The sequence below is a fragment of the Manis javanica genome, chromosome 10 (genome assembly GCF_040802235.1).
Source record: "Manis javanica isolate MJ-LG chromosome 10, MJ_LKY, whole genome shotgun sequence".
In the NCBI taxonomy this organism is placed as follows: Eukaryota; Metazoa; Chordata; class Mammalia; order Pholidota; family Manidae; genus Manis; species Manis javanica.
Window position 1 is genome coordinate 103,330,200 of NC_133165.1, and position 24,758 is coordinate 103,354,957.

The 24,758-nt window shown below is 34.3% G+C and overlaps 1 protein-coding gene across 8 annotated transcripts in view; it reads right to left on the minus strand.

Annotated features, from left to right (window-relative positions):
- Positions 1-24,758, minus strand: part of SLC41A2 (solute carrier family 41 member 2) — a 120,139-nt gene that overhangs the window by 16,465 nt on the left and 78,916 nt on the right. For all 8 annotated transcript variants that reach the window (XM_037007111.2, XM_073213768.1, XM_037007113.2 and 5 more), the window contains 3 exons: positions 21,093-21,172; positions 16,739-16,870; positions 15,669-15,817 (listed from right to left, as the gene is read on the minus strand). In XM_037007111.2, the coding sequence (XP_036863006.1) occupies positions 15,669-15,817; positions 16,739-16,870; positions 21,093-21,172 (361 nt within the window). The remainder of the gene's footprint in view (positions 1-15,668; positions 15,818-16,738; positions 16,871-21,092; positions 21,173-24,758) is intronic.

Below are 24,758 nucleotides of genomic sequence, written 5' to 3' on the forward strand. Positions count from 1 at the left end.
GTTATAGAAAATTAACATCTACTGATTTTCTACTACATGCTAAGTAAATTATTTGGATGCTGTTAATATCCATAGAATATTGGGGAAAGCTTCAATTACTTGTTCAGGCCTGAAAAACATAGGTGCCCTTTCTTTGCCCTCTGCTCATAGCCTAAAATGGCCCTGCTTCTAATACTATCCCCATTTTAAATAAGAGGCCTTTCTGCAGGTTGCTCAGCCAAATGCTTCATTGAAAAAACAATATTCATTCATTTAAAACCATTTATTATATGCCTTTCCAATATATCACTCAAACTTGAGAAATAATGTTTTTAAAAATAGCACAACAAAATATTTGAGGCGGTGTTTTTGAGTGTGGGGGTTATGAGCAATTTTAATGGTGATGCATATATGTTGTTTTATGATAAGAAACTAACCTGAAACTTAAAAAAAAAACAAAACTGAAACAATGACCAAAACCCTTCCTTGCCTATGCTCTGTACAGAGATCTGTTTTTTTCACTTTATTTGCTAGGTGGCATATGGTGTCAGAAAACAGATTTACAAGGATACCTTTGAAATCTATAAGAACTGAGTAATAGATATCGCTAAAAAATGGAACTACCTGAAAAGTACTTCAGCTGCAGGTAAAAGAATCAGAAGTACAGCTCTGAACTTCTTTGATATTAGGAAGGTAAACAAACCCTGAAAACAGGATGACTCATTCTAATGGGAGGGATAAAAGAAAGAGGCAGAGGAATAACTGAGAAACTTGAAGATACATCTTTTCTTGATCTAGAAGGGACTAATGTCATTGGTTAGAGACGTAATAGAGCGAACAAGCAGAGGATAGAGTTGGAAGGACAAAAGGAGAATGCTTAATTAATGTAACATCTTAGAAAAAGCAGTGATAAGAAGTGACATGTATAAAAGTGCAGATGTAATCAGCTTGGACTTCCATAAAATTTGAGGTACAGTAGCACATAGCGATTCATAAGTATAATTATTACTGGTGTTGAAATGTTAGCACACTAAAAATCCTTATTTTAACAATAAAGAATAAAGGATGTTGATTTGGCAGGAATCACAGAGAGAAAAACATCTACGATAGTTTTGGTTATTTGGCATATCTATACGTGTAAAAATACAAATACTCATATAAGTGAACTGAGAACTACATAAAGAAGAGAGTTTGCAATTAAAGAGAATTGCAAATTATCTTTTTTGAGACTAAAATTTACATATATATATAAATAAAACAGGTTAAGGCTCAAAAGAGTAGCCTAAGAATAGACTTATAAACCAACAGAACAGAATAAAACTTAGTAAAAGATCCACATAAATATATAGTAAATTGATTTATGACAATGATACTAAGGTCATTCAAGGGGTGGAAGGATAGTTTTCCCAATAAATGGTGCTGGAACAAATAGGCATTTCATGTGGAAAAACATGAAACTCAAACCATATTTCATGTCATACACAAAAATTAACTCAAAATGGATCAGAGATCCAAATAAAAGTTAAAACCAGGAAGTTTCTAAAATTAGATATAGGAAAAATGCCTCTCATTACCTAGGGATAGGCAAAAATGTCTTAGGACTAAAAAGTGCTAACTATAATAAAAAATTTGATAAACTGAACTTCATTAAAATGGAAACTTCTGCTGTTAAAATTTATGGCCATGAAAATAAAAACATTATGCACAGTGGGAGAAAATATTTCCAATACATATATCTGAAAAGTTATTTTGTCCAGAATGTATAAGAACTCTTACAACTCAGTAAGTCAACCCAATTTGAACAATGGATGTCAGATTTGAACTGCACAAAAGAAAACATGAATGTCCAAAAAACCCATGGAAAGACATATAAAAACATTAGTTATCAGATAAATGGAAATTTTTATCACTATGAGATACCTTTATATGCACTGGAATGACTAAAGGTACAAAGATTGACAATACTAAGTGATAGCAAGGATGTGGAGCAACTGGAACTCTCATACTAATGGGGATGCAGAATGATATAATCACTTTGGAAAACAGTTTCAATTTCTTATAAAGTGAAACAACACAGCTTTTCATAAGATCCAGCAATTCTACTCCTGGGTCTTTTACCCAAGGGAAATGAAAACGTGTTTATACAAGAACTGCACATAAATGGTAATAGAAGCTTCATTCATAATAGCTCCAAACTGGAGACAATCCAAATGTTCATCAGCAGGTGAATGGATAAACCAACTATGGTACATTCATACAATGGAATACTAAGCAAATGGAACAAATTACTAACACATGTAAAAATATGTATAAATTTCAAAACCATATGTTGAGCAAAAGAAGGAGACAAAGAGTAAATACTTGCATTCATTTATATGAAATTTTAGAAAAGGAAAATGTAATGTATAGGGATAGAGAATAGATCAGTGGTTGCCTTGAGCCAGGCATGGAGGGCAACTGACTGCAAAAGGGCATGAAGGGACTTTTTGGGGGCTGAACGTAATGTCCTGTATGTTGACTGTGGTGGCAGTTATATGAGTGTACATGTATGTCAAAACTCATCAAACTCTACACTTCACATGAGCATACTTTACTGTATATAAATTATACCTTAATGTTATTTTTTTAATTGCTTTTGTATGTAAGAGAGTCCTCTTTTTATATTGAGTAGCAGTGTTAGGCATACAGGAGATTTTCACAAATATTTGTTGATCTTTCTGAACTTGTCTAGAAAGGGAATTCCTAAAAATGTACGAAGACATTGATAGAGTTTTCTTACCAGCAACAGCCATACAGCAGGGGTCACCGAAGTACAGCCTGCAGGTCAAATCTGGCTCACTGTCTATATGGCTCATAAGCTAAGAAAGGCTTTTATATTTCTAAATGGCTTTAAAAAATCAAGGGAGAACAGTATTTTGTGACACATGAATATAATAGGAAATGCAGTTTTCAGTGATCATAAGTAAAATTTTTTGGGACACAGCTATGCTCATTTATATATATTGTTTATGGCTGCTGTTGTGCTATCGCAGCAGAGGTGGGTACTATGACAGGGAACACATGGCTTGCAAGGCCTAAAATGTTGACAAAAGAAGTTTGCTGATCACTGCCCTAGAGTATAGGACCTCCCCCTGCCATCCTCCAACAAATAATGAAATTACCAGGTTAAGTTCTCAGTCCTTTTACTTATCCTGTGATGGATTAGGTAAGACAAAGACTTTTTTGAAGTAATACAAATCTAAATTCAAATCTTATCTACCACTTAACTACTTCTATTACTTTGGGTACATTTTTTATACTTTCAGTTTCTCAGATTTGTCACTTGGAAAGTAGGGAAGACTATACACATTTCGGAGGGCTGCAAAAAGGATTAAGTGAAATAATGTAAATAAAGTATATTTTGTCTGGAAGTTAATAGTTACTTAAATATTAAATATTAGGTCATGTTTTCCTTCTACATAAAGTATCCAAGAACAGTAGCTTGGCCAATATCTACTTTAGCTTTGGAGTTGATTAATATGGTTACCTTAAGGTAGGAAGCTGAAACAGGTGAAATTTTGAGATTCCTTTTTAGTCTTCTGATTGTATTTTGTGGATACAATGGTGTGATTATGCTATGTAGCTTAGGTTTTAGGGTCTTAAAATTGAGACTTTCCTAAATCCATAGTTATAATTAAATTTCTAGATAGGTATGCTTGGGCTCCAGGCAAGTCATACACAGAAGATGAGATGACTACCTGCCTCATTGGTAGTACAGCATGCTAGATCCCTGTATAGCAAGGCATTGTCTTTTCATTATAGTCAGTCCTGGTAAAGATAAAGGTAGGACCAGAGAAGCTGAGCCATCGGTTTCTAACGTTCTGGTTAAGCTGTTACTGACGTATTCTGAATCCTGCTGTGGTTGCAGACGTGACCTTGAGGAATTTTTACATCATCTACAAAAAGTCCTATAACACAGCTATGTAAAGGCACTTAATTGGAAAGCCTAAAAACCATTACTCAAGAAATTTGCCAGAATAAAATCCTGGTTAATGGTGACCCCCCAAATAATGATCTGAATCATTCTGTAATTTACAGTTTTCATTTTTTTTCCAAATATTTAACACCCTACCATTTTTTTATTTTAAAGCTAAATACCCATGGTCTGCATAATAAAACTAATCCAAATTGTTATTTTTATACCATCTGGGGAAATACATTAAAGTAAAATGTGCCTAAAGATTTTTGCACTTACTAAAAGGAATGTATAAAGGATGTCAAAGGATGAGACCATCCTCTGGTATCCAAAGTAGAAAGACAAAGTTGAATTTATTGCTCCATATTGTAAGGGAGCTTTGCTGGGATCAGGCAAAATCTCTCCAGCTGAGCAAACTACTGATCTTATATATAAGGTTTCAGGGAAACAGAGTTCATGTATTGGCAGATGTTCAAAAGCATGAGTGGTTACTGCCATCTTGGAAGTATGGTTACTTTGGTGGGACTACTGTTGTTTGGTTTGCCTCAGAGGTGTATTTATTGGACTGGATTCATTCCTAATTGGCTACTTTAGAAGCAAAGACTGTCATTGATTGGCTGGCTTTTAAAGCATGTTCATTAAGGCAAGTTGTTCATTGATTGAATGAATTTAAATTCAATTCTGGTGGCTTTTGTTCCCATGGCTCAAGAACAATCTTTTCCTAGGAGTGTGGGAACTTTTAAAGTTCTCAGTCCCCGTTTTTATTCTTTACTCAGTCAAAGCTACAGGATATCAAGAATTGTCCAGACCTTCACCTGTGCTGATTCCTCTTAAAGGTGGGGTTTCATCTGTGAAGATCTAATTTTCAGTTTGTGTCAGTTGGCACACTTTGATATTTTTTCTTTGAAACATCTGCTGGAACAGTGTCTGTGTCAAAGAGATGCACTGTAATTGACAGCTCCTGATGATGATGGTTTTAAAATAATAAGACAATAAAAGCATCTTACATGTATTATCTTACTTCATCCTAGTAACAACCCACAAGGTAGGTCTACTTGTAGCCTCTTTAAACAGAGGAGAAAACACAGTCCCTGAGAGGCTACCACACCAAGCTGGCACAGGTATCGAGCCGTGGAAACCGGAGCCCAAGCCCTTACATACTATACCACACTGCATCCACTGCATCAGAGGAATGGGTCAGATCTTCCAAGTTTGTTGGGAGTGGGGAGAATGGCAAATATCATTCTATGGAAGAACCTAAACTCTTTGGTCTACTCCTCCAGATCCTTCATGATCTTGCCACAATCTATACTTTTCAACCTTATTTTCCATCACTCCTTTTCATTAGCCTTAAACTCCAGTTTTCTTACTATTTTCTGTAAATACCCTGAGTTTTCTCATTTACCTAATGTTACTCTCTTTTGCTGAAATGGCATTTTCTATGGATTCTACAAAACAAAGTTTCATCCATTAGAAAACTTCCCTTCCCCACATAGAAAAAAAATTCTCCCACTGTTGAACTTCCATAGTACCTTGTACTTCCTTCAGGACACTCAACAAAAAAATGTATGTCATTGACTGGGTTCCTACATAGACTCTGTGGAATGAATGCCCTTCTGGGCAAAATGCATGGCTGCAAGATATATGAAGATCTAATGAAACCAGAGAGAAGAGACAGCTTTAGGCTTTCATAAATTGCCATCCTAAAAGTTATGACCCTCACTAAGAGCAAAACAAAGTGTCAAACTTATTCTTGTAAAACACAGTGGTTAGGAGTATAGACTGGAGCCTGACTCCATCCATCTTGCTGTGTGAACTTGGACAAGTCACTCAACTTGTCTTCATTCTTTTGTAAGTGGCAACTAATAGTATAACTTGTCTCACTGGGTTGTGGTGAGTACTCAGCGAGTTCATCTCTGTAAAGTGCCTAGAACAGTACATAACAACAGGCTCATAGTAAGTACGATATATATATATATATATATATATATATATATATATATATATATGGCTTAGCTTACCAAACCTCAAAAAGGGAACTGTCAGAGATGGAAAATTTTCAGAATGAACAACTTAGGTGTTTGTATATATGAGCTGGCTTATATATAAGAGGACTTACACTCTTTTCTTCTGAGAAGTCACAGATCAAGAGGTGATAAAACTGGACACTATAAAAAAATAAGCCAAATTATGGCAGAAAGAGGTGAATACAGATTTCTAGGTAAAATACAGCTGTATTGGACCTACAGAGTACACCAGTTCAAAATTAGCTATTTGGACTTGAAATAGTTTATCAGGAAAACAATATTTTATTTATTGCCTGAGTTCTGTGGCTAACCAATAAAAGCCAATTTAACTTAATGCTACTTTAGCAATGATTATAGAGTTTAATACTAATAGACTGTTTTAGTTACCAAATTATTTTAATATTAGCATTCGCATTACTGAGTATGTGCAACAACACTTTGTAACAAATCATTCTTACTGTAGGAGTGCATTTACAAAATCAAACCTCATAAATATGGGAGGGGACTTGAGTGTAGCTAGGGTCACTGTACTTGCTGGTTTGCCCTGAATAATGGTTGATGCTTGCCACTCTAATTATAATTAACAACTCTACTTGACTTTCAAAAGTGACCTGGTTTTGACTACAATTATATGGTAACCTTAGTTAGTGTCTTAACCCATATGTTACAAGAAGGAAACTAAGCCACAGAGTAGGGTTATGATTTAGCCAAAGTCACAGAGTTAGGAAGGGACCAAAATTAGTACCCAGAAAACTTATCCCTGGACCAGGAGCCCACCTATTGTACTACATGGACTCACCAGTAGCAAGATAATGGTGATAACTGAGATGGCCAGGGTTTGGGGCACAGGAGTACACATGAGATGTAAAGTCTGTGGGAGTAAGGTTGTCCTCAGTCCAGAGGGACACTACGGGGTCAGGAGCTGAGGGCTGAGAGCTTTGGAGGATCTTTGTGCACCCTAAATCTGGCCTACTTCCCTTTTCACTGTACCCACTTAGGCTTCTTGTCCACCACCCCCAACTGATATGGGAAAGATTATAGGGGAAATAAGGGATTTAGTTTTGGACATGTTAAGTTTGAGATGTTCTCAGAAGAGCAAAGAAAGAGTTCAGCAGTAAAGAGCAGGGGGTCAGAGGAAAGTGAATGGTGAGGAGATGAAACAGGCCTCGGGCCATTGAATAACCAGCTCCAATAAAGAGAGAAAGAAAAAAATGATGCCCATGACAATAATGATGAAAAAGAGCAGCTACTGCCATTATTAGAAACTTACTATGCTCCAGGAACTTTACCAAGTACTTTATATACATTAGATTAGTCCTCATTACTACCCTCTGAAGTAAGGGAAAAAACTAAGGCAAGAGAGGTTACAAAACTTGACAAGTCACTAAGTATCAGAGAAGAAATTCAGACTCAGGTCTGACTCTAAAGATACCTGATCTTTCTACAATGTTCTGCATATTGGGATTTTGTCTTCTCTCTTCTTTCCTTTGTTCTTTGAGTGTGATATATGTGATGTCAGTCTGGCTTATAAATATTTTTCTTCTGTAGAAGCACTTATTTTTACATCTTCATTGTTAAAAAATAATGACACTGACATACTTTAGGATGTATGGGAGAATATATTTGTCAATGGCACATCTGATAAGGGGTTAACATCCAAAATATATAAAGAACTCACACACCTCAACACCCAAAAAGCAAATAACCTGATTAAAAAATGGGCGGAGGATATGAACAGACAATTATCCAAAGAAGAAATTCAGATGGCCAACAGGAACATGAAAAAATGTCCACATTGCTAATTATCAGGGAAATGCAAATTAAAACCACAATGAGATATCACCTCATGCCAATTAGGATGGCCAACATTCAAAAGACTAGGAACAACAAATGCTGGTGACGATGTGGAGAAAGGGGAACCCTCCTACACTGATGGTGGGAATGTAAACTAGTTCAACCATTGTGGAAAGCAATATGGAAGTTCCTCAAAAAGCCAAAAATAGAAATACCATTTGACCTGGGAAGTCCACTCCTAGGAATTTACCCAAAGAAAACAAGTTCTCAGATTTAAAAAGATATATGCACCCCTATGTTTATTGTAGCACTATTTGCAATAGTCAAGATATGGAAGCAACCTAAGTGTCCATCAGTAGATGAATGGATAAAGAAGAGGTTGTACATATACACAATGGAATACTATTCAGCCATAAGAAACAAATCCTACCATTTGCAACAACATGGATGGAGCTAGAGGGTATGCTCAGTGAAATGAGCCAGGCAGAGAAAGACAAATAACAAATGATTTCCCTCATTTGTGGAGTATAACAATGAAGAAAAACTGAAGGAACAAAACAGCAGCAGACTCACAAACTCTAAGAAGGGACTCTGGTTACCAAAGGAGAGGGGTAGGAGAGGGCAAGTGGGGAGGGAGGGAGAAGGGGATTGAGGGGTATTATGATTAATACACATGGTGTGGGGGTATCATGGGGAAGACGGTGTAGCACAGAGAAGACAAGAAGTGACTCTGTGGCATCTGTGGCATCTTGCTACACTGATGGACAGTTATTGCAACAGGGTATGGGGGAGACTTGATAATATGGGTGAATGTAGTAACCACATTGTTTTTCATGTGAAACCTTCATTTCATAAGAGTGTATATCAATGATAGCTTAATAAAAAAAATAATGACACTGAATCATGTGAATGTGATTACAGAATAAGATGTCAAAGCTTCTTTTAGTAAGTATGTACACCATATTTCTGCCCCAGTATGAAAATATATATTTGCTCTAAATTTACACTATCTGTGCTGTGGCCATGTTCATACTGCAAACATATGTTTCAAAATGACTTTGAACTCTTATTTATAAAACAGAAACACTTACTAGTAAATTCATTTACTGTCCTGATTATAAATTTTGTCCTGATTATAAATTTTTTTAAGAGGGACATATATTTGCTCATTTAAGGTGGGCTTGGGATTTGCTAAGAACAATTCTTCTTGAGAACATGAACCTGTTGGAATATGTAAAATGATGCAAATTGCGTATAAATATGAAATTCAAAACCAAATATGGTCTACTAAAAGATACTTATAAAAACTAAGTTACCATGGGGTAGGGTTTGGGGCGGGTAGGTGCAGAGGGTGAGAGGGATAAAGGGGCACAAAAATTTTCAATCTTAAATTGGTCATGGGAATAGTAGTACAGCATGGAGAATACAGTCAATGATTCTGTAACATTTTTCTATGTTGACAGATAGTAACTGCACTAGATAGTAACTGACAAATAATAACTGCACTAGATTTAATAATATGGGTAACTATTGAACAATGGTGTTGTATATTTGAAACCAATATAAGGTTGTATATCAATGATACTTCAATAAAAATATTTAAAAACTAAGGAGAGTTCTGTTTATAAAATTATATTAGTAAGAAATGTAAGCATTATTACTTTCCTAAGAGCAGTTTCCTCTTCATTAATACTAATTCAAGTTTCTCATCAGCTACAATATATACTCTGATCCTCGCCTCCCCCCAAAAAGTCTGTTAAAGCACTTTTAAAGAATGAAAGCAAGGGAGAAGTAAAAAGTTTGATTCTGAAGTTATAGAGTAAGAAGACTTGTTTTAAGTAGGTAAGTCTTAGGGTCTTGTCTAGCTGTTTCATACTTTTAAGTCTAATCTCCCATAACTTAGAGAAATCCCAATGGCAGGGACAATGACTTCTATTTCTTTTGTACAGTATCTAGCACAGAGGTTGGAAGACTATAATATACTATGTATTTGATAAAATCCTGATATTTATGATTCTCAACTTGACATATTGAGAATCTGTTATCATTCTACCATTTAAGGAAACATTTTGTTTCTCTTATGAAAAACAGAGAGTCAGGAGCAAAGGTTTTTCACAACCAAACTTTCACAATGTATTTCTCATGGAATTTGGTGCTGCTAGAATTTTAGTAGCATTCTTAATAACCTAATTTTCTGCATGAAACAACCAGTGCCTAAAATAGGGATTTAAAAATTTCATTTAGAAATGGTTTTGATTCATTGTTTACCAATTATATCAACAAAACTTTGTTGTAATAGGATAGAAAAGTCTCATTTTTCTTTCCCAGTAAAATATTTTATACCAGAAAAAAATATTAATTACTCATATGTATCTATCTTTTTGCCTCTTGTAGGGAAAATCATCCAAACTTTATGCTTTTGTCTTTTCACAGACAAAGAAAGAATATTTGGGATTTCAAACACAAAAGAGAACTAGTAGAGGCTTTAAATTAAATAAGGAAATGAACCATATGTACTCTGTTCCTTCTTTGCTCAAGAGATTGCCAGTCTGCTTATTTGATTGATAGGTATTTTTGTACCTTCTCAGGTTTATTATGCTGTCAAGATAATGTCCTTGAAAAATACTACAGGGAATCAGATAAACAAATGAATTAGAGAAAGAAAACCCTGAAGAGAATATAAAGATTTCCTTCTGTACATCTTTGAAGGAAGGCCAGTAAGGTCCATCACAGACTGGAATTCCATATTATGCTTTTTCATTTCATTGATCAACAGGCTTTGAGTAGTAAATGGGGCATCTGAATAGTAAAATATGAAGGCACAGGAAATCACTGCTTAGAGAGAAAGAACCCAATTGTCTCTATGTTTATAGAAGAAAAACAGTTCTATGAAATCAACTTTTTGGTTCAATGGGATAATTTGACATAGATGAATAATTGTGTTCTAAAGCCAACAACTGTACCCTTAGTCACAGCTAGCTGTCTCCTAAATGCTGACTGATGGCACAAAAGTTATAATGGGTAATACAGATGTTTAGCTTGGTGTCAACCCATCCTTATTACTGTTGGAAAAAAAGGAACTCCAAAAGCAATATGAAAATATGAATGCCTTTCACATGTTACTCTGGACTTGACCAGAGTAACCTTTATACCTTCTTCTTCAGGGTTTTCTGTCTCTAATTCATTTGTTTACCTGATTCCCTACAGTATTTTTCAAGGACAGTATCTTGACAGCATAATAAGTCTGACTACTCTTGGGCACGGGGTAAGAACATGAGAAGTGTACAGTCCATCAAATCTACTGACTGTGGTTCAGTGGCCCCAACATCACACAGCAAAAACACATTGTTTAGTTTTCCTCTAATTGCAAGACACATAATAAATACCTAAACAATGTAATTTGTGACATGTAAGTATATTTTGTAATTTAAAACATAGTTTCAAAAAAGGGAGTCGGTGTGCACTGAAGGCAAACTTGACCTTTCCAAATCCCAAATAATTTCAAATTCAAGTTGACTTTTTACTTGAAGTAAGAAACAGTGAGCTACAGTGCCTAAAATTAAAAAGCAGATATGCTCTGAAAAAACTTCTTTGTTGACACCTGAAATAAAACCTTAATTTTTAAAACTTATTAATGAAAAATTCAAACATACCCAAGAGCAGACAGAAGAGTATAAATTAACCAACACCATTCCCACGTACCATCAGTCAGCTTTATCAATTATCAACTCATAACCAGTTCTGCTTTATCTATACCCCTACCTTCCATTTTTTCCTAGATATTAAGTAATTTCATCTCTAAATGTTTGAGGAAAATCTTACAATTCTGACTGAACTTTGATAGAATTTGGGGGATTTTATGTTGTATTTTTTGTTGCCTTTTATTTTGAATACCTATGTCAGTGAAAGAGAGGAAACTAGTGTTTATTGAAGGCAAGGAGAAGAAAATTTAGATTTTTCAGTTTTTCTGAAATTTCTGGGACCTAAATACAGTTGTAAACTTTTCTCCTCCTTCCACTGAAGGATGATGGGGCTAGCTTAAAATGAGTAAAAGTGAGTAAAACAAAGACTATTTCTTCTAGAATTGGTGAGACAGACACATAAACAGATGTCAATGCAATGTGGGAAAGCTAGGATAATATTACAGGGTACTATAAAACAGAGAATAGAGTACTGCAATCAAATTAGGTGTTCAAGAAAGGCTTCCAGGAAAAGATGACATCTGACTAAATGTAAAACTACTGCAAGGGATTGCTACTACATCATTATAATAAATCTAGTATCAAGTTTCCCTCAGCTGGATTTCCTTCATTTAGCTGGCTGAATAATTGGGCAGGGATGGGGGTGGTTCTTCAAAGCTTGTTAGTCTGGTAAGAGAGTGAAATACCAAGAATTCAAAACACAATCACTATGTCATGTCTTATGTAGAATACTAAAGGGATCTAGGTTTGGTTTCTACACTCAAGGAGGAACATTCTAGATGGAGAGGAATTAAACATGTATTAGAAAACCTTATTATATAATATGCCATCAAAATATAGGGAAAAGGATGGGTGGAGTGGTATGGACTGCAATCTTTGAATAAGAGCGGGGATTTAAACCAAGGTTTTGAATATAAATTAAGCCCAGACCAAGAAGAGAAGCTAATAAAGAATAGTAAAAGGTGTATCTCAAGTACTCAAGGAATCTTTGTCTTTATAAAGTATTTCTTCATTCATCCATCTTTGAATCAACTGAAGCAGGCAGGGGAAGGTCAAAAGCTTTTATCCAAACCTCAGTCTCCAAAGCGGTATGTGTTTATGTCTGTCAGTGTCAGAGCATGAAGATATGATTTGAGAATTTACAATCTGACTCTAAGCTAATTCACTGGAATAATACACAATGTCAGTTGCAAATACAAAGATCAACTCTGGCAGATACCTGATTCTTGGGGAGAAAATAAAAACTAAAACCCATAAAAATGGAAGTCATAAAAGACATATAAAAGAATTGAACACTGTAAGACAAAGAAAAAATATTTCTCAATTGTCATCAGAGATCAAGGACTCACCATTGGTAATTCTATTTTTAATAAAACAGCAGCATCAGCTAACACCTGCATAGCATCTAATACATAGCAAGCTTGGTATAATTAACTCATTTAACCCTCAAAATGAGTCATAAGATACATATTCTTATTCCTCCCATTTTATAGAGGAGGTAATGATACACAGAGAGATTAATAATTACTCTTTCCTCAACTCCAGTTTTTGAACTTTAATGTGCCAGAATTTACATCAGAGGAACAGGTTGAAATCTAATTTTTTTATAAATTCAGAAAAATTACTTATATTTTGCACTGACTTAAGTGAAATGATGGGTGATAGTATGTTGGCACAGAGCCATAAATACAAATGTCAAATCAATCCGTAAGTCTAAGAGGGAGAGTTGCAAACAGGAACATGCTCTAAAAATGGCATGTTTATCAACAGACCAAAGAGTATTTCTAAATATTTCCCTTAGCCTGAGTATTGTATCTTTTTTCATAGTACTTACCCAAGTAGAGAATATAAATAATAAGGGACCATATCATATACAGCAATAAAGGTTGCCGGTAGTAAAAAAGCATTTGAAATAACTTTTGTCCCTACTGAGCAGTAGAAAAATATTACTCCCCAGGTGCAGTTAGTTGCTTTTTCTTCCAAGCTGTGAAAGCATTTTACATGTAGCTATCCCCAGCATTTAAATTATATTATATTATAATTTTTTGTTCATTTAGTAGTCTTCCCTCCAGACTATGAGTCCTTGAGGATGTCTGCATTTATTCATCCTGATATTCAAAACCCATCTCTGCATCTAGTAGAATGAAGTTTTATTGAATGAATAAATGAACAAATGATTAGAAAGGTAACTTTTAGTAAAAGTGCCAAGCATTATCAAATACTATAGAAAAGTTAAAAATACCAATTAAGTCATAAAGGTGTTATTTTAAGAGTAGATTCTAGTCTCCCTTGCTGGGAGGCATTTAAGGCCTTTTTACATTGGCCGTAAGCTACCATCTACTCCCTCCTCTTAGTTATATCCTGGATGTGAATTACTTCCTCTTTCTGGCACAAGTTCTGTATTTCTCATCCCCAGGCTGTAACTATAAAATTTCCAAAAGTTTTAGATGAAAAAGCCCTTTAAGTATAAAATATTTGAGCATACTTATTAACATTGTGCTAATATGTTTGTTACAAAACATAAACAGATACATTTTAAACAAATGAGGTAAAATAGGTTTTAATTTTTTCTTCCTATATACACAATACTTTGTTTTACATGTACTTCACTTTGAAAATCACTGATTTATATCAAAAAAACAAATCTCACAGAGTTTTTGTGAGAATTAAATTAAATCAATACATGTAATGCACTTAGAACAATGCTGGTCACACAGGAAGCCCTGTAAATGTCAGTTAATTTTATATCATCATTATCATCAATGCAGTTTTTTCGGACAGGAATAATTTCCCCATCCCCTATCCTCTAACCTTACTCCTACATGTCAAACCCTTTGAAGACCAAACGTAAATGTTATCTCTTCAAAGAATTTTATTAGAATGTATCTCTTTGGGTGTTAGGATCTCTCCCTGTAGGAAGTACCAGTCCTACATGTTTAGCAAGAAGTCAAAATAAGGCAAAAATAGTTGGAAAACTTAAGGATGAGTTAATGGAAAATGATGCAAATGAAAAAAGATGGAATGAATAGCCTCAAGAAAAAGTACACAAAAAGGAAATATAATCATAGTACACTATCTGGCTCTATAGTAAACAGTGTTTACAAAGGCCCAATCATATGAACAGTGACTATGAGTTTAACAAAAAACTGATATAAAAGCTGTTATAGAACTATATAAGAAAGATGGGGCATTATAACAGCCCTCAAATCCTCAATTTTTATTAGCAAAAGTCTAAAGTTTAGGCATGTTACTTTAAAATGCATAGATAAATTATCAGAAGAAACAGTTAAAATACTTCAAAGTGATTGACTCTGAGGAATGTGAATGGAAAGGTAGAACTCTTTAGTACTATTTAATTTAAAATTGTACATGTATATACTATTGATCACCCATTTTGTAAATAAAGTCTTACATTTTCTTAAATTTAAGTACATGAAGATGGCAAGTTGAGCACATATATTCAACTCTACTCTCTCCAGTAACCTCTTTGACACAATAGAGAAAAGATTTAGAAAGGCACAGAAATCTGCCAGAAAGAAGAGAAAAAAGATAAAGAAATAGAGAATAGGAAAAGATAAAGAATTTAATGCAGGAGTTTTAGGAACCAAATAATAAAGTTCCAGAAAGAAAGAAGAGAGAAAATGGAGAGAGTATCATCAAAGGACTAATTCAAAAATTTTTCTTAGAACTGAAGAACATGAATTTTTAGGTTGAAAAGGACCAAAAATGTCTGACAAAACAGACAAAACATCTAAACCAGGATGCCAATGAGAAATAAAGTAAAATGAGATCAGTAGTGAGGCTAGCATCTGACTTACAGAGATGTTAAAATGCAATGAAAATTTAAGAAATAAAAAGAAAGAAGTAATTCTATATCCAGTCGACCTATTCATGTAAAAGTATTTTACAACAAGGAATGATCCCAAAAACTTACTCCCATGCACTCTCAGGAATCTATCAGATGTGTTCACACAAAACAAGAGAATAATGAAAAGGAAGACATGGAATCCAGAAAACAGGAAATCCAATGGTTCTAATTTATCAGTCATCTTAAAAGTGGGCATGAGCTTATTGATTTTAAGAAGATGAAATCAACACAAAGGCGTTCAGTTGATTAAAAATACTAAAATATTTCACATACCTTTAGATTTACAGTTATACTTTTACAGTAGTCTGAGCATAAAAGAGATCAAAAGAGGTTTTAAGTCTTACCTGTAACACAGCAGCAAATAAGTATACTACTATGAAGATCACAGTTAAAGAAGTGTGGCCACTTTTCATCAAATGAATAGTGTAGAGGAAAATTATATGTCCAGGAATCACTAAAAGCAATAGAACTTGAGCAGACTTCTTGTTTACTCCTGCAATATGAAATGAAAAAGTTGTTAAAACAAAATCATATTTTGGTCAATAATAGGTCACAGATGTAAATTTGAGGATTACTTTCTAGTTACTATGCAGCATGGTATCACGTAAAACTCAATTGCTAAAAATAAATTTCAGCTGTTTACAATTCACGTAGTTCTTTGAAATTCGTATTATATGCTATACGTTAATTTAATGAAAGATGGTTGCTAAAAATTTGCTGTGAAGAATATTGGTCAGACTTTAATATATCATAAAAACACAAGGAAGACAAAAGAAATAAAGTTTTTAAAGTATTGGGATGTTTTAATTTTACTTTTCCTTTAGGGTTCTTTCGCCAATACTATAAGGCTGGATATTTCTGATCCTTATTCAAAAATCAATAATTATATTTATTTTCACTAGAAAAAGGAAGTTATCAAAATTTTAAAAGGTTTAAAATTGTGGTCTTAGTTTTTTGGTGATCACTGCCTCGGTGACATAAACAACTCACTATTTCTTGTAACTGAGCTTATCATCTCTCATCCTATTTGGTTGGGATCAAACATCTACATTTAGAAAGGCCAAAAAGATTAATATAGGAAAGACAGTATATCTGTCTCCCTAAGTCACTTAGCAATACTTTCTTGTGCGTATAAGGTTCTTCTTTCCTGACTCATAAACAAGATATCCCCCAAAAAGGGATAAAAGAGAAAAATAATACAAATTTCTCAGCAACTGCAGAATTCATGCAAATGACATTTTGTTCACTGAGACTTAGTGAACAAGATCTCTTGTATTTGATATCTATTTGGCTATCAGAAATAGAAAAGTTGTACAACACTCACAAACAATATGAATCCACCAAATGTTACCTGTCTATACTCCAAGAGGAATAGTTCCTGATATAAAATATGCAAAAATCCACAAGCACATACCTGGACCAAAAAAAGTTCTAACTGGGTAGTAACAAGCTTTAGGTTCATCAGGCAGTTCTCCTGGAATGCTGTGTAAATGGAGGTAGGTAGAAATCCTGCTAGCCTGAATGGCCACCAAATTACCACCAATACCTGAAACATAAGGAAAAAATAAAGTAGTTATCCTCAAATTTCAAACAACTTGCATAAATTCAACTAAATGCAGGCATCTTTTTGTCACCTTCTGGACCAATAAAACAAAATAAAGAATTCTACTGAAATGTTGATTTATTTAATGTTAAATTAGATATTCCAAAGGTGTAAGAAAATCATTATTAGGAAAGACTCATTCATTATTTTTTCAAATCTGATTCACTATCTATTCTGAAAGCAGAACAGAACAAGTAATTTTTCAAATTACCATCACAACCAGATATAAAACTAGGTAAAAAGATGTTTCATGCTTATCACCCAGGAAAGTGAAAACATGAGATTTATTCAAATAGACAAGGCTTGACTCTCTTCTTTTCTACTAAATAAATTGATATAAGCACTGAAAAATATTCAAGAGAGTCCTCTTTCAACCTAGATTATCTTCTCAAATACTCTGAGGAAGATTTGATGTTAAGAGGTAAAATGAATTCCAAAGGGTGATACGCAACCCTCACCCCAAGTTGAGATGGAACACTCAAACTATTTCTCCTTTCACAGCATATGCAAGAGGCAGTAGCCTTAAAAGCAAGTAGGAAGAACACAACTGAAAATTCTCACATGCTGAGTGTGGGCTGCCAAAACGATTTGGAATACTTGGAGCTCTAGACACAGGGGAGTTCACATTCACTTGCCAGCTATTTCCACAAGCCTCTACCAGGTGCTTATGAGATAGACTGAGTTAGGGCAGACGACTTGAGATAACCCACCATGGTGGACACAGGCAAGAAATCCCATCCATTTCTGAATGCTTCATTCATATGAAGCAAAAGCTGCTTGGGGAGGTAGAGGAAACACTCCAGCTACCTGGTGCTAGGCAAAGATCAGTTGCTGCTGGAAAAAGAACAGAAGCAAAAGTTGTCTGCTTCTGAGGAGTAGAAGAAAACCTTCCTGCTCAAGAGCAATATGGCAGGGTTGACTACTAATAGGGAGAGGTGAAGAAACACTGAGAAAGCTCTATCCCTGAGGACCAAGTGTATAGAGACTGCGTAAATTTGAGGATAGAGCAAGAGAATCCCAAATTCAATCCCATGCCATGCATCAGGTTACAAGGACCAGCAGCCTACCATGGGCAGAGGAGCAAGCACACAGACAGTTAACCTTTCCAAGCTGCAGGTATACAGCACTCCGGGATTTCTATTAAGCATTAGGTAACAGGAACCTATCAATGAAGGAATTTGAAGTCAGTAGTGTAATGAAGGTTAACTAATAACCACAAAAAACAAACCCAGCTCAACTATTAACTAGTCTGCTCTTCTTCTGAGATAGGAGTGAAAAAGGTAAGAGCAGACATTGTTAGAGGTATGAACAGAGGTAGAGGGAAAGGCTGGGAGAGACCACGCCTAAAGCCTCTTTTCTCTACAGACTTGCCCTACAAGTGACATTAAAGGAACTTCAGGCTGAAAGGAACATAATACCAGATGGAAATCTGGATCTACACAAAGGAAAGAAGAGTACTGGAAATGTAAAATACATGGGAAAGAGAAAAGATATCATTTTGTCATTTTTAATGTCTTCAAAAACACTGACCAACTAAAGCAAAAATAACAACACATTATAGAGTTTATAACAAAGTAAAATGTAGGGGGAAAAAAAGCACATAAGAAAGAGAAATAAAAACCCAAGTATACTGATAAAATTTCTTATCCTATGTGTGAAGTGGTATATTATTATTTAAAAGTGCAGTGTGATAAAGATATATATTATAAGCCCTAGATCAACAGTTCTCAAAGTATGGTCTCAGGATCTGAAGGAAGATTAGTTCCAGAAATTCCAGTCCCTAGCTAACAGAAGTTCCAGAAGGAGAGATTGGTATGTATATCTTAAAGCAATTTATATTAATATATATGTCTTAAAGCAACATGTATTAGTATGATAAAGGCTTTAACAAATCCTGTAGTCAAGAAATCTAATGTTTCCCAAACTTATTGACCATAAAACTAGTGTTACCATGAAATACAATTGGGAAAATGATACTAGTTTTAAGAGATGTTAAAACACATCCTAATTAAAATATCAACACAGATAATGTCTTACTTTAAACAAAGCATGTATTTTTGTATCTAATACACAGGTAAATTAGTAGTTGTTTATTTTGAAGGAAAAAAATCATAGGCTTTAGAATCAAGCTGACCTAGGTTTAAATCTTGACTCACTACTTATTAAATATGAGATCTTGGACAAATTATTTTCTCATTGTGAATATTAAATAAAATAACATGCATAAAAGACCTATAAGTTATCTGGCACATAGTAGGTACCCACCAAATAGCAAATGATGATGGAGATGATGGTGGTGGTGGTGGTGGTGATGATAATTAGGGGTCCTTTAAATAGTATTATCTCCTCATACATTTTAAATGAATGTCAATTCTCAAAAGTTTTACTTTTTTGAGGAACTTGGAGTGAATCTTCTCTATCAATGTTTAATACAAGATAAGCTCATTGTGATACCCAACTAAGAAGTTTACTCACTGATACACAAAAAAGATTTTACCACCATGCAATGCCACATTGTAGACTCCAAGGAGAGCTCCTCAATAAGAATTGTTTCTTATTGTGTAGGGTGAGATAACAGAAATACTCATGAAAATCTTACTAATAACGGGGTTGTTCTAACTAAAACTTCACACTGAAATGTTGGACTGTACGGCTCTAATAGCCATTATTGGGTAATTTTTATGCTAGTGAATTCATTAACTAATATTCACTGAAGAGGATTTGAACAGGTGGAAGGAAAGCAGTAATCATTCCAGGCAGTGAAAATACAGATCTTTGTAGGGCCATAATATAAGGATCTGGTTAGAATGATGAAGTAAAAAGTTACACACATTCAACAGCATAAAGAGCACCTTGAAGCTCGACCAAAGAATTCAAAACTTGATTTGAAAGGCAGGAGAAAAACCTCTGTTAAGTTCATTATTTTAAGACTGATGTAATAAAAACAATGTTTAAGGAAGACTAGAGTGTAACATTTAAATTGCACTGAATTAGGAAGTGAGTCAGGAAGGCTACTTTATTACTTGAGTGATGGCTAACGTGAGACATTGGCCGACTACAATGGTGAGGTATACTTGTTATATAAATAAATAAGTGAATTATGTTGAAGGGCAAACAGACAAGGTTTGCTCACTGTTTATTCAAGAGGATGAAGAGCCAAGTTGAATCACATGGTTTGCAATTCTAAGGGTTGGTGATGGGGAGAGTGGTAGCACTAGGAATAATAGGAGAGTGTCTACAGAGAAAATTTGTTCATAGACATTCTAAAGCTGCACAAAAATTTAAGCATTCACTAAAAATTTAAATATGATATCAGATTTCAGAGAGATTGATTTCATATAACATATTGCCTTATACCTAAATATACAGAAGTAATTTGTGTTAAGTGTGTAATACATCCTGTGAAATGTTCTTCCTCAGGTAGTTATCTTTTAAATTCTATTGGCTCAAGCTATACTAAAATCCAGTTTAATGACAGTCAACCCAAAAGCCAGTAGGACTGGATTAAAATGATTTTATTAAACGAAAGTCCCTGTGAATTTAAGTACTATAATTCCCATTTTATAGATAAGAAGAAAATGTAAGGCAGATTTTAAAGGAATCATCAGAGCAGTAATAGATTTCAGTGGACTGAAGTAACTCAAGCAATACTTAAATCCACCTAACTCTGATTTATCCATGAGAACAGACAGGGGCAATGACAAAACATAAAATAGCAGATAAGCCCAAAGTAAGTGATAATCCAAAACCAAACCAAAATATCATATTTTTCACACTAACATTAAAAACTAGGTATGCCTGTAAAACAGAGAAGACAAGTAATGATTCTATAGCATCTTACTACACTGATGGACAGTGACTGTAATGGGGTATGTGGTGGAGACTTGATAAAAGGGGGAGTCTAGTAAGTATTGTACATTAATGATACCAAAAAAAAAAAAACTAGGTATGCCTGACTCTCAGTTTTGTTTTATTTTCCAAAAATGCATTCTGCTTACTGAGAACAGGGAAGGTCAATTCTGCTGTGAACACCAACCTGGGGCTGGAGGGAGAATGGAGGGAATGGGAAATAGACCTCCTAAAATATGAACCCTAAGATGCCTGTTAGCACCTAAGAGTATGTAAAGATTTGATATCATCATGAAACAGTATATGTAATTCTTACCATTAATAACTGGTGTGTAAACAACAATCCCAGCCAAGTTTGGATCAGATACAGTTGTGTCCAGAATAAGGCCCCCAATGCTGCAAGATACAAAATCATATACTTTAGGAAAGAGGAAGGGAAATGTACTAATTTGAAGTTATTGTTTATATACAAACACACTACTTTTCAAAATAAAATATTTAGACATTTAAAAAATAGAATAAGAACAAAAATTATTCAAAGTAAAAATATATGTCCTCAGAAAAATATTGAAAATAAAATCTGACATAAGCTGTAGCCCTACATTTCAGGGCTCTTTTTCTGATTTGCAACATGTTACTTATAAAGAGGAAAATCATATACTTAAGTGCATTAAAATCTCTGAAAAGATATGTAAGAATTAGTAACAATTTCTATCTCTAGGGAGTGAGACTGACAGGAGACTGATGGTCATTTTATATCCTTCTATACTTAGTCTTTTAAACCACATGCACTTACTGCTCTTGTAATTAAAAAATAATTTTAGAAAGAGTATCTTTCATATTTGAAGTAACACAGACATTAAAGGGATGACTTTTATCAATATGACTTTTATTAAAGCCAGATACAGTTAGGGCATGTCTTATCACCGGTAAATTAAAAATTACGAGCTGTTGCCATAGAAAGGGATGACCTTGAAAATAGAGATCTAGAAAACATATAGTTAAAGAGTGGCAAGCCATATACTTTCAATGTCTCAATGGAGCTTGGATATTTTCTTAAGTTTCCAAAACCATTATCATTGGTTATTTCCGTTTCTTGGCTTATGTGCTATCAAACATTGTCAGTCCCACTATTCTTGGGATTACGTTGACAAAATCTTCCTGGGAAATGCAATCCACATTACAGAAAAATGAACCACAGATTATCAGTGGAATGGGGATGAAGATCAAAATATCTGATGAAATGTTCTTACTATTACTTGATAATTAACATTAGGAATTTATTAAATCTTCATTATTTTAATTCTTTAGTAGAATAAATGAATAACATGCCTAAACTGCTAGGAGTCTCCATTAAAAGTTATACTGTAAAGTCCAAAAATAGTCAGCCTTAGTTAGAATATTTAAAGATTTTAAGCCCTAATACACATATATATATTTCAATAGAACACACTAGTTATGTCAAAGAATAATTCTCCCTGCCACAAAGTATATAGACATGCTGGAGAAAGAACACAAACACTTGCTAAAATACATTTTAAAATATTTTTTTTATCTAGGCAATAAAACTTATTATAGAAACATTAGAAAATACAAACAAAAAGAAGAAAATAAGTATCAACCATAGTTACATCATTCAGAGTCATAGTGTTAGCATGTTGGTATATATCCTCCCAGACATTTTTAGACATGTATATGTTTAAATATAAAAACTCCAATTGTAAAAGTGGTTTTTCTTCACTTTTATTAAATTTTATTTTTATTGAACACATGTGCATTATTTAAAAAGTGAAAGTACCACAAAGCTTATAAAATAGTCCACAGCCCCACCCCCAGATCCTGCTCTCCACTAGCAATCATTTTCAATTTCTTTAGTTTTTTTCTTCTGTCATTTAATTCTATGTATCTAAAGAAAACTTATTTATTGTTATTTCTTGATTTTTAATTTTAGGCATTTGCCTAATGATTTCCACTAGGGCAGATGAGGATTTAGTCTCATTTGCCTTTCCTCCCCACCTCAGTCTCTTTACAATTCCCTTCCTCCCACTATCCTGCCAACCTGGTTTTATTATAAACCAGTGAAATATTTTGTGAAATATTTAGGGCTCACTTTATTGTAACAATGGAATCATTATTTACAACTGAGAAACAAAGTATATTATTAGATTTCCTCACTTGCGTTTTTTGCTTTGTCTCCTATTTTTCTTAATTTTTTAGGTACTTATTACTAATATAGCCTTAAATTTATAACAAAGTAAATGAAATGACTATGAATACAGTCAAACTCATCAGGTAACTAATTAATCCCACTTATTTTCCTTAGAGACAAGTCCACTGTCCTCCTGCCAACCTGGACGGTTGCTCTTAGGTCTGATGCACAGCTGTCATCTGTACCTTCCTTTCAATCTCTCTATGTTGGGTCTTGGTCTTTGTACTATGACCAAGTTCCAACATTTCATGGGATTCTGCTGCCTGAATCTTCCAAGAGAAATCAATCTATATTTAGAAAATGAACCACATGCTGCCACAGAGTGTGTTTCCTGATTCCTGTGTTGTCTTCTTTCTTGATTTATTTCCTCATTTTGATAGACCATATCTTCTATCAGCTTTTATATGACAGGGTATATGAGAAATAAATATTTTGAGATCCTGCATGTCTGAAAATTCCTTGAGTCTACCCTTACATTTAATTGATACTACAACTATATTTTACATTCAAAATAATTTTCCCTCAGAATTTTGAAGAAATCACTTTTGGTGATGTTATTGGACATCATTCTGTTCCCAATCCTTTGTATGTAACTCGCCTTTTCTCTCTGGAAGTTTTTGGGATTTATGATAATGTGCTTTGATTTGGGTCCCTCCTACTCTAATTTGTAGTGTTGAGTATTCAGCAGGCCCCTTCTAATTGGGAAGCTGATGTTCTTCAGTTCTGGGGAATTTTCTTATATTATTTATTTGGTATTTTTCTCTCCTTATTGCTTGCCTCCAATTGTCCACCTCTGCTTTTTGTTCTACTTTCTAGGGTAGTTCCTCAATCTTATCTTCTAATATGTCTATTGAGTTTTTTGTTGCTGCTATTTATTTTTAAATTTCTAAGAGCTCTTCCTGTTTTTTAAATCCTTTTTATTTGAGCCTTATTATGTTCTTACATTAAGATGGCATAGCTTCTCTTATTTCTCTGAAGATATGGATAATAGTTTTTTGAGGCTTTTTCAACTACCCTTACATTTTCTTTGAACATCATTTTTCAGTCTCTCTTTCATGTTTAAAGTCTTAACCAAATGTTTGATCCTTTTACTGTCTGTTTCTCCTTAAGTGGTACTGAATAGCATAGATGGAGCTCCCTGTGAACACAAGTAGAGCTTGTCAGCAGGTGGACATGCAGCTTTTTTGCTAAAGGACTCATAAGGGTCAATTTCTACAAGCTATTCTTCTGTGCTGAGTTTTCCCAGGGAAGAATTAACTAATTTTTTTGCCTGTGAGTTTAAGCCTAACAGCATTGTACCAGCAAAGAAAAAGAAGTGGGATAGGGTTTTCACTTAATCCTGTTTGCCATACAGTGTTTAATCCACATCCTCACTTGTGCAGGTGTTTCTGAATCCAGAGTCTCCTAATTTGGCCTCTCCAGAGTTAATGTTTATCTTCTGCAAAAATGGAATAAGGGGGAATAGTCACCTGGGTGTGCCTGCTGCTTAAAGAAGGGCTTTAAGCAGTTAACTACTTACATAAACTTTCAACCAATCTTCTTCATTTCAGCTTTCAGAAGTACTTAGTGCCTCTAATTCTTTCACCTTTTATTTTCTGAGGCTCACATTAGCTTGCATCTTATGAGGGTTCCCTCATCCTGCAGGTGATTATGTTTTAGCTTTTTCATTCAGCTAATTCAGTCAATAACCATCTATCAGATTCCTATCTTAACTAATTTTGTTGAATCTCTTACCTGCTGTCCTCTCTGCTCTCCTCTGTCTTTGTGGTCTTA